General features: G+C 46.4%; 1 protein-coding gene across 1 annotated transcript in view; it reads left to right on the forward strand.

Moving 5' to 3' along the window:
• The window catches only part of TMOD1 (tropomodulin 1), a 59,405-nt gene extending 48,366 nt beyond the window's left edge, over positions 1-11,039 (forward strand). The window contains exons 8-9 of the mRNA XM_006886868.1: positions 1,206-1,350; positions 10,583-11,039. Of these exons, the coding sequence (XP_006886930.1) occupies positions 1,206-1,350; positions 10,583-10,647 (210 nt within the window). The 3' untranslated portion in view covers positions 10,648-11,039. The remainder of the gene's footprint in view (positions 1-1,205; positions 1,351-10,582) is intronic.
• The last annotated feature ends 534 nt before the right edge of the window (positions 11,040-11,573 follow it).

The following is an 11,573-nucleotide window of genomic DNA, read 5'->3' on the forward strand; positions in this document are numbered from 1 at the left end:
CATCAGAGAGTTGGACAATGACCAGGGAGGACAGAAGGAGAATTGATGCCTTTGAGCTTGGTGCTGGAGAAGAGTATTGAGGGTACCATAGACTGCTAAGAAAACAAACAGATTCATCCTGGAGAGAGTTAAACTGGGCTGCCCCTTGGAGACAAGGATTCTGAGGCTTCACCTGACATATGATGGACATGTTGTAAGGAGGGACCTGTCCTTGGAGAAGGACATCATGCTTGGGAGGGTGGAGAGACAGTGCAGGAGGGGAAGACCCTCTATGAGGTGGATTGATTCAGTGACTGGGGTAATCGGGATGGGTGTGTTGGAGGCAGTGTGATTGGCATAAGATAGAGCAGGGTTTAGGGCTGTTGTATTTAGGGTTGCTATGAGTCGCAAGTGACTCGACAGCACATAACAACAACATGACCATAGTCAACATGACGGCATCTAATAACATTAAACACAAGACTGTAGTGAACCACCTTATCATATTCCTCCCAATACTCTGTATTGTAATGTGGTGCTTTTTTCCCCCTTTAATTTGCATCACATGGTGAGTATAGGTTTGGGAGCAGAGAGCTAATAGAATTAGAGTGGGATTTTAGGAGGCAGTACTCTATGATCTTTGACAAATTCTCTCAAGTTCTCAACTAATTCGTTTTTAAATGGAAAGAATTGATATTAAACTATTCTCATTCCTGATCACATATTGGAATTACCTGGGGAGTTCTTAAAAAATATATGATGACTGTGCAATAATGAATGAAACTTTTTAAAAAGTGACCTGGAGGGGGTGTAAGGAGGAAAATATATACAATTATATAACAATTATGTATAAAAATATAATGGGCTAAGTGCTTCTGACTTCATTAGCATGGAGGGTAGCCTGGGCAGCAGGGTTTTTCAGATCTCGCCAGGACTAGATGACCTGAGAGTCTCCCTACTCAGATACTCTAGGGCTCTCATGTGGTGAAGTCCTTATCAAGTCCTCTGCTCAGAAGAGGCTGCAGTCAGACCATGGAAAGAGCTGGGTTACTCTTACTCTATTCGACCCTTCAACATCTCTAACTTCCCATCTCCTTACTAGTGGAAAGAGATTAAAATCTTTCTCCTGCCAACTACTTGGGGTCTCTCTAAAGTGGCTTGAGTATATTTCCAAGGGAATGAATAGTGATTATTGTTTGGGTTTCCCCCCCCTCTCTTAACCAAAGAGCCAGCCCCTGGGCAACAAAGTGGAAATGGAGATCGTGAGCATGTTGGAAAAAAATGCAACGCTTCTCAAATTCGGCTACCACTTCACTCAGCAGGGACCTCGGCTGCGGGCATCCAACGCAATGATGAATAACAACGACCTTGGTGAGTGGAGGCACACTCCCTGCCCACATGCCCCACACTCCTGCCACCTCTGCTGGATGCCAGGGGAAAGTCCACTGGTACCCTCTGTAAGCGGAGTCCTCCCCACGTGCCTGTTCCCCAGTATTCATGAAGGTCACATCTTCCTTGGCTTTCACCACTGCACTGTGCCTTGTCCCCTCCCTAGACTCTGAGTCCCTTAAGTAGATGAGGCTGAGTTGCTCTCTATCTTCCAGCAGTGTAGCTCAGTTCTGGGTCCAAAGCTCATGCTCAGCCTGTAGGCTGAATGATGACACCTGAGCATAGTCTCATTCAGGAGTCTTTGCTCCTTCTAGATCTCTTCTCTAAACTCTGAAGTCCCTCCAGATCATGCAGTTTCTAGTCCCCAGTCCTCAAACCACAGGCATTATAGCCAAAACCCTGAGTCTTGGAGACTTCACGTTGCTTTTAAGGTAAAAGCTGAAAGTCACCTTCTAAAGTAATGTGAAAGCAGGTTGTTATTGTGTACCATGGGTCGGAACTGACCCATAGCTGACCCTCTCTGGTGGGTTTCATTCTTTCTTATGAGTCAGGTATGTAAGGCAGTTGAGTGAAAAGATTGGCCCCTCATCAGCTAACTTACAAAAAGGCAAGTACGCACGAGCTCTCATGTGCATTTAGTGCGTGTATCTTGCTGGTAGCTAATAAGAATTTGGTATTATTTGCGATAAAGGGAGTCTGTCTAATGAGACAACAGGAAGACAAAATAAAAACCAAACAAAGGATCAGGTCTAACACTGTGAACATGATCGGTCATTGTCTTTAGCCCTGAATTTCTCAGAACTTAAGCAAAAGGAAGACAAACCAGTTTTACCTCATTCTTACTACAGAAGACACATATTGAGGTTCTTAAAAAATACTTTTCTGGAGTTAAATTATGAAATAAATGTATTTTTATAAAGGACATTGTCTTTACTGAGTTCTTCATCAGATTCAAGGCCTGTCTACATGGCTCATTCTGGTTTCCATCTCAATAAAATGTGAAGAGCTTGGTGCTAAAGCACAATTCAAGAGTTCAGGGCTGTCATTTCCTGGGGGCTGGTCTGAGGCTAGGGGAGCACGAGGAAGTCCTTGAAGACTGGAGGTGTGGAGGTGTGCACGTATAGGCCATATCCACAGGACTTACACATAGACATGACCCCAGAGGCAGACATGCCTACATTCATGCACTTACTAGTTCAACCAGTAGGTCAGACCTGTTTTTTATACAGTCGCTGTGAGCTGTAGTTGACTCTGCAGCACTTAATTACAGTAAGGGATGTTGAAGATAATGGGATTTTTTTTCCTTTTCCTCTTAAAGCTGTCACAGATCAGGGACTGTTCATTCATTGCTCACTTAATCATAGGCCTAGGGAAACAAATTGTTAAAAACCATGCTCAGTGTCCTGGTTTACCAAATTGTCCTTGTTAATATAACTGTCAAGTTGGAACCGACCCACATAGTTGACCCTCCAGCAGGTTTTCAGAGGCAGTAAATTGCACAGGACGAAAATGCCCATCTTTGTCCCACAGACCAGAGGGTGCATTCAAGCAGCATGCCTTCAAGTGGGCGGCACTGTTCTTACCACTAGGCCACCAGACCTATCACTCCTGCTATTGATAATGGTTTAGGGGTCTTAGTTATCCCTGTTTGTTCTTATGTTAGCTCAGATAAAGGCAATCCAAGGGGAACTCTGGTGGCCTAGTGGTAAGATGCTGTGCTGCAATTCCAAAGGCACGTGGTTTAAATCCACCAGCTACTCCACAGAGGGTGTGTGTGTGTGTGTGTGTGTAGATGGGCAGTCAGTCTCCTCCTATGTGATTGAGTGCCTCTGAAACCCTACTGAAGGGTCTGCCATGGGTCAGTTCCAGCTCGACGCACAACAATAAAAAACTGCCCTGGAGGAGACTGCCGGCCTTTCTTCCACCGACCAGCTAGTGCATTCAAACAGCATGCCTTCTGCTCGGCAGCTGTAGCCTCCAGAGCTCCCCTTGAATTGCTCTTATCTGAGCTAAAATAAGAACAAATAATAGGGATAACTTAAAACCCTAATAATTATCAGTAGGAGGGGTGGTAGATGCTAAATGGCTTTGTTGGGGGCTAAGCGGCAGTCGGAACTGCTGGCCTGAGTTAGGACTTTAGAGCCAAGAGTTAAAGAGTTTAATTCTGATGCCGTCTCTTGGTTTTTCTCCTAGTTTAGACTCAGTTGAGATTATGTGCCCCTCAGTGCTTAGTTTGGGACTACTCCAGCTTTTGTCTTCTAATGGTACAAGGCTGGGAGGTCTGTTTTCTGGAGGCAATGGTTCTAAATGACCAGATTTGAGGGGTGCTGGGGAGAAGATACCAGAATCCACTAGGGACAGAAAGGTCATTGAGGACTCTCATCAAAACAGTCTGCAACTCTAAAATTCTGGTTCAGGCCTGCCTCCCGATTATGGGATCTTCGGAGGCCATGGCTTTGTTGTGAGGTGCCATCAAGCCATTTTCAACTCACAACAACTCCACGTAACTACTCAAAACAGAGTTTCTCAGGCCGAGTACTACTGCCCCCAACAGAGCATCTTGGGCTGTAATCTTTATGAGAGCAGATTTCTTGGTCTCACAAAGCCACCAGACCCACTGCTGTTGGTTCCAGCCTCACTCATCGTAACCCTGTCAGGTTTTCAAAGTGCTAAGTTCTTCACAGAAGGAGATGGCCATCTCATGAAGTGGCCAGTGTGCTCGAACTGCCAGCCTTTCACAACCTGACACATTGTACATGCTACACCCCCAGGGTTTTTAAGGAATCACTAGGTGGACTCACCAACCTTTTGGTTCCCAGTCGAGCCATTTGGAGGCAATGGAAAGGTTCTAGAATGCCAGAGGTGGAAGGGACTGAGAGCTCCCTTGTGATTCCCTTACGGAGACACTGAAGCTGGGGAGGCATTTGTAGACAGTGACTCTATCAGGTCACACTAGTTAATGACAGTGACCAAGTGACCTACGTACGCTCAGGACTGTGCAGGTGACATAAGGGGTAACCAAAGATGTGGAGAAAGGCTAGTTAGTTCTCGGATTCTGAAGGCTTATTATGACCTTTTAGGGAAGAAAAGACGCAAAGATGTGTCTAAAAATGCAAGGACGCTTCCAACCTGTAGCCAGCCAGAGTGAGGAAATGATTTATGAGGACAGAGCCTTTCCCCTTATTGGGAGAGGGGAGCCTGCCTTGAAAGGAAAAGATATGCTGATGGGAGATGGGAGGTCACTGGGCATCCCTGGCAGGGATAAGCAGACTCAAGGTTGCAAGGCCCGGTAGACAGCATAGAAAAGACAAAGAACTGAAGGCGCTAGAGGGCACATCATAGGGAGTGAGATGCTGAAGGAGAAATGGGAGTCCACAGAGAAGGCCAGAAAGGGCATTCCAAGCAGAGGGAACAACACGGGCAAAGGCAGGACAAGAAAAGTATACGAGGTGCTCACAAGGAAAGGGGCCTGTAGAGGGTGGGGAGACTAAGTGACAAAGGTCTTCATGCTTTGAACTTCAAATTCAGGAGTTTGGCGATGGAATCAAGTGGGAAAGGAAAACTGCAGTCATTTCTTGGGCAAGGATGACAGGTGATAAAACATGGAAGTCGTCAGCTGGTAATTGAAATGCTGGTGCTTCGAACACAGGGTTGAGCCCACCTTGAGGTGCCACCCTCAACCAAGTGGATTGACAAAGTGACTGTGGCAATGGGCTTGAGTGTTTCAGAGAATGTGAGGATAGAGGAGGTTCAGATCTGTTGTTTATAGGGTCAGTATGAGTCATACTTGATTTGATGGCACTTAACGAGAGATAGATGCCTTAGAAGAAAAGCCTGTTAATCTGTGAGAAATTTGTCTTGAAAACCCCATGGAGCTTATTTCTACCTTGTAACATATAGGTCACCATGAGTTGGAATTGATATCAACACATGGGGTTTGAATTTTCTTTTATGGGTCGGAGTAGGGGGTTACCCAGGGGCATAACCGCTCAGTGTTGCTTTAAGTTGGGGTTTGCTGGATGGCTCACAGCCCTCTCTCCCCACCCCAAACCCTGTGCAGGTGCTCCCTTAGGGTTTCACACAGTAGGAATTAGAGCAGTAGAGTCTACTAAGAATAGGGATCGCTGGTGGCATAGTGGTAAGGAACTGCACTGCCAACCTAAAGGTATGCAGTTCAAATCCACCAGCTGGTCTGCAAGAGAAAGATAGGCAGCCTCCTCCCCTGAGATTTACTGCCTCTGAAAACCCACTGGAGGGTTAACTATGAGTTGGTTCAGACTCGATGGGCCTCAACAGTAAGAGTCTTGCAGTGTTTAGAGTTCTAGTTAGTGGTGTAGAATTTCTAGCTTCAGAGGCAAATGTGTGCCCATCAACTGCTTTGTAAAAGAAAAAACTTCAGGGTCTGACAGTGCACCAATGTCTCCCTTCAGAAGAGAAATCCAAACTTCCTTTCCAACATGGTACTTTCATCCTGCTCTGGGTACAACAATGAAGCAGTCTGGCTTCCATGTTTTCCAGTTGCATGGTTTTGGTTTTTTGGTTGTTTATTTTTTGGGGGGGTTATTTTTAATTTCCATTCATTCACTGTTGTACTTTTCACCCTTCCCAACTTACCCCCCAGTTCACTCTTCTCTTTGAAAAGTAAAAGAAAAATTATTCCATTGTTATACACTCCATCCCCCCAAGTCCACTCCACTATTCACCCTTCGCTCTGGAATCCTGTCATGACAGTAACACCTAATCACATATCCCTTTTAAACAGTTCTCTCCCTCATCTGTTTCAATGCTGTATACATAATTTAATCCCATCTTTCTCAGTCTCTCCCCAACCCCAGTGTCAGTCCCATTTTACAGCAGTGGCACTATAAGTGCATGTTTTTATCATGAAAGCCTCCTGTCAGTCACTTCCCAGCTTCTGTGATTGTTAGCAGTTTCTGTCATCCCCAGCTGGCAGCAGGGCTCTCAGATCAGCAAAGGGGCAGGCCACTTCTTCTCCCTCTGACCCGCCCCTGTACTAGCCCTTGACCCACAGCTGGCCTCTGGGGCCCCTGGGCTCGGCCTGCATGTGACGTGGGTGTACTCCTCTTTGGAAGCATTTGGTCCCCAAGGCCACTCGGTCAGCAGTGCCTCTCCAGATACACACTCCTTTGCGCTTTCTCACCCTTGTGCACCAGACTAGTAACTACATGGTGCATATGTGAGCTCAAGGATTCAAAGTGGGTGTCGGGAGGGTGTAGTGTGTGTCAGGTGTGAATCCTGATCTGCAGTAACAGCTCAGATGACTCCTGTCTTTACATTGTTTATGGCAAAGAGCCAGGCTCACCAGGGACCCAGGTCCCAGGAATCTGCCACTGAAGCATTGGCCACTTAAGGAAATCGGAATTGCAGCCCCAAATTAGACAGCTGTCTGTGTTTGGAGGGGGAGTAGGGGTGTTGGTCGGGAAAGGGGAATAACACGTTTAAAAGCAGAAAACCCCTTTCCCCAGGAAAGTAATATTACCATACTAAATGCTGACCCAGACACTCCAAATCCACTGATGCTGATTCTGATTCATAGTAGCTTGGTGGGATGGGCAAAACTGCCTCATGGCTTTCCAAGACTTTAATCATTAAAAAGGCAGACGATCACATCCTTCTCCCATGGAGCGGCCAATGGGCTTGAACCAGTGACCTTCATTCCTCCACTTAGAACACATGTTGGGCTCCCGCTGCTCTCAGGTTAAGTCCTGACATATTCCCAGCTCACTGCTGACACTGTTCTAAACACTCCCCACATTACTAACGCCTTTATTCTCCCAGCCGCCCCGTGAGGTAGATGCTGTTATCATCTCATTTTACAGTAAGGAAATGGAAGACTTGAGAAGTAGATCAAGTTACCCAAGCAATTGGGCAGAACTGGAATTGCACCTCACAGCAGCCATGACACCCTGATCCCTGCCAGACCCATTTCTAGACACCTCCCAACCAGCCATCCTCTTGCCGTATGGTATGGGACCAACTGTCCCAGGTAGCTTGAGTGCCCAGCGATGCAGGTGAAAACATGCCGTTAAGAGGACTGTCACTCCCAGTGTGGCCCTCCTTGCCTTACTTCTGCTTCTTCCCTCAGACACGGCTGCCCAGCTAGCCTTGCCATCCTCAGAGGACCCGCCCCCTTTATTCATTGTACCTCTCCTACTAACACAGAGGAGCCGGAGCGATTTCATCAAGCATCCTGGCTGTGTTTTGATCGCCTGCTATGCTGTAACTTTATTCCTGATCCCTGCACTTAGCCTGAAATAATAATAGTAGTAAACAGCCATAACTGAGTCAAGGTCTGATCCATGGGGACCGCATGTGATCTGGAGAAGAGCTATACTTCAGAGCTGTCAAGAGCTGGTTTTATGGAAGTAGACTGGTAGGCACTTCTGAGCGGACTCAAACCTCCAACCTTTCAGTTAGTAGCTCAGAGTACTAATTGCACTATGTACTCGAACTCACTGCTGTTGAGTCAGAATTGGCTCACAGCTGACCCTATGGGGTGGGGGTGGGTTAGAGGTTGAGGCTGTAAATCATACAGTAAGAGACTGCCCATCTCTCTCCTGTGGAGCAGCTGGTGAATTCAAGCCACCTGCCTTTAGGTTGGCAGCAAAAATCCCTATCCACTAATTGTTGTTATGTACCATTGAGTCTGAAGTGACTCACAGCTGACCCTCCAGCGAGGAGAAGACTGCCCATCTTTCTCCCATCAAGCAGCTAGTAGTTTCCAGACATGTGTAGCTCCTTACAACTCTGCTACCAAAGCTCTGCCCATTACTAGGCCTCAGGAAATGCTGTTTGGTGTATAAATGAACTTAAAATGCTTCCCAAAGATATAATGGAGATGTTGAAGCATTGGAGGCTGTCAGTCCAGACAACCAGAGACTGCATCTGGCACTGACAAGAAAGTCTCGGGCTGTCATAAACAACCAGAAGTTTATTTTAAAGAAAAGGGAGATTTAATTTAAAGTAGATGTTTGGGCAAGTGGGTTTTATTCTTCGTTCTGCCACTGAGTCACTGTGACTAGGGATAAATTACTTCATTTGGTTTCAATTTCCTTCATCAGTTAGATGAGAGAAAAGTACCTACTATGTGAGTGCCCTTCCTTCTCCCCATCCAGTCAGTGCTGGAGCCAGTGCAGGGTCTCTGCAGGACCAGCACAGTGCACACAGTGAGGACATGTATGTAGTGGAAGAACATGGAGGCCCACTCTGTACTCTGGACCCCAGGCTGGGCTCTACTGCCAGCTCACTGTAACTGTGAACCTTTGTCTCCAGGGAAAAGGAGCTAATCTTCCTTGTGAGAATTGGGCATGTAAACCCTGCAGAGGGGCCCTTGTGCTGCTCTTCTAGTGCTGACCTTACTGGTTAGAGCAAGAAATGTACCCTTTCCTCCCCAGGAAATGAGACATGGCAACAATACTGACATTCTAGAATTGCTGTGGGGCTCAATGAGCTCTAGCAAGTGCAAGAGGTGCTGGGAAGCGGCACTCCCAGGCACGCCTGTTCTCCCAGGAACACCTGCTCTCTGGGGCATGCTTGTACTGTCAACCATACACCTGCACTCTCGGCCACACACTTGCACTCCCAGCACACCTGCTCTCCCAGGCTTGCTTGCACTGCTGATCACACACCTGCTCTCCTGGCCACATGCTTGCACTCCTGGGCACACTTGCACTCCCAGCCACGCCTGATCCCGGGGACACCTTGTCTCCGATTCATACTTGCACTGCTGACCACACACCTGCACTCCCAGGCACGCCTGCTCTCCTGGGCACATACAGTGAGCACCCCCATGCTGATGTCACTTTCGGGGAGCTCCTTCTGCTCTTTGGCTGTGGGTTTTGTTTTCCCACATTTACCCCAGGCTGTTGGACATTCTGATGTTACATTGATTTTTTTACTTCAAGAAATCCCATGATAGCAGAGGCTAACCTTCATGAGAACAGATCTCTCAATCTGTGAACTCCTGGTAGCCAAGTATGCAACTACTGCACCATCAGGACTCCTTCAAGCATTCATTCCGATGGTAGTCTTCAGGAGTTCAGATGGCCACATCCTATTCTCTCTCCAGGAGACTTCGGGCTTAGCATTGTTCTTTTCACCCCTGAGCATGGGATGGCGAAGAACTCAGGTCAAGGTTGAGTTCTAGGTATGACTGGGCAACTGTGTACTCCAGCCCCGACCCACAACACCCCAAGTTGGCTCTGCCTTCCACGCTCGTTCATACACTAGCAGATTCGGTTCTTGATGCAGCTTGTGATTCAGTGGCCACAGGTTTACCACCTCAGCTCAAGAACTGGAAGACATCCAAGTACAGACATTTTTTCCTCATCAACAGCTTCTTGCCTCTGACCTAGGCCCCTGGATTGTCACCTACCAGCTCTACAGACTTCTTTAGCCTTTGTCTTGTGGCTGGATCTAGCTTGTTGCTTGGTCTCCATCTGCGGACACTATCATTTCAAAACTCTCCCTTGGATGAGCCTCCACCAGCCCCGGCCATTCTGTCCAATCTGCCTTTCCGACTAGAGCTCCATCTCATAGCTGTTTTATGTGAACAGTGCTTGAGCTGATATTCAAACAGTTGTCTTGCCCTTGGGGAAAATGTTAAGGCTAAACATACTGGGACAGATTCTACAGGATTGATGTCTACATGGGCAGGAGCTCCCAGAAAGAAGTAGGGGAATGGTTTCCCTAAGATTAAGGCCCTGATCTTGCTAAAAAGATAGGCGGAGTTCAACTCTTATCTGAACCACAGTGAAGATCTTCAGCTGTGAGCCCTCTTTGGGCAAAGGAGACCTGGTCAAGTGCCTTACACTAGTGTAGTCAGCTGCTGCTGCTGCTGTTTACTGTGGAGTTGGAACTGACCCATAACTGACCCTCCAGTGGATTTTCCAAGGCAGCAAGTCACATGGGAGGAGACTGTCTATCCTCCTGCAGAGTAGCTGGTGGATTTGAAATGCATACCTCTGTCAGCAGGAAATTTAAGAATGAATCTACTGGCACAGACCCCGAGTGAACACCATAAACTGGAAGGTCATCACCTCACACTTTAGTGATCCCTTTACAATAGCAACACAGATTTAAGACAGGTCTTTTAAGAATGAGCAAAAGGCTTGACAGTGCTTTCTCAGTGTGACTGCAAGTCTCTTGCTCCACAGAGACAACTGGTTTACATCTTATCTTCATTCTTTTCCAGTGAGGAAGAGGCGGCTCGCAGACCTGACCGGGCCCATCATTCCCAAGTGCCGGAGTGGCGTCTAGAGTGGAGGAGAAGACCATGCCTTTGAACTGGACATGCTCTGATAATCTGTGCTCTGCTGTGGAAACCAGAAGGCAGACTGCCGGCACAAAATACTTTTGTGGTTCAATTCTTTATGCACTAAGGTTTTAGGTTAACTAGTGGTTGTAGTTAAAAATTTTATAAAATATGGCTAATGTGAAGGGGTTGTTTTTAGTAACAGCAGTTCAGTTTAGTTATTTAAAAACTATGAAGCCCCCAAACCAGCAGATCTTACTGCAGATGGAGTCACATCAGCAGTGACTGAAGCCAGGAGCTTTGCTGTATTTCAGTGTGTAACACATGAACAGACACTTCTTCCACTTGATTCTAGAAGCCTTATAAAAACTTTATTACAAATTGGATCTTAGCTATTTAATACATAGAAGTCTCATCCCCTGACCCCCTTACCCTACTACTTTTATTTTTGAGAAAAAGTCTTTTATTCAAGATTAAATTTGCCAAGTTGATTACTGGATCAAGAATAGAATTTTCCCCCTCAAGAATTAAAAAAGCAAGAAAGAATTTAAAAAGTCAAGTAGCTCTGCTGGTAATCAAGGGACATGAGATTTCTTTTGCTGATGAGGAAATGATGAAAAAGCCAGTGGTGAAATGTCAAGCTTTGAAAATCATCTTTCCTTACCAATCCCAGTCAAGTGACATTTCCTTTCGTGTTCTTTATGAACGTATGACATTTAGTGGCAATCTGATAATGGAGTGGGAAAAGAATTTTTTTCCCTTACCAAATGCCAACCTGATGATGGATGTGAAAACCTACAGTCAAATACTTGAAAACACCTTTCTGTTTGCACAGTGGTCAAAAAGGAAAATCAGAACATGGTTTAGAAAGGAAAACCATCAGAGGGATAAAACTTGTTCATTGTGGCTCTGGTATCAGCTTGCCGAGCTC

This window comes from Elephantulus edwardii, unplaced genomic scaffold (assembly GCF_000299155.1).
Source record: "Elephantulus edwardii isolate Elephantulus edwardi_28Jun2011 unplaced genomic scaffold, EleEdw1.0 scaffold00052, whole genome shotgun sequence".
In the NCBI taxonomy this organism is placed as follows: Eukaryota; Metazoa; Chordata; class Mammalia; order Macroscelidea; family Macroscelididae; genus Elephantulus; species Elephantulus edwardii.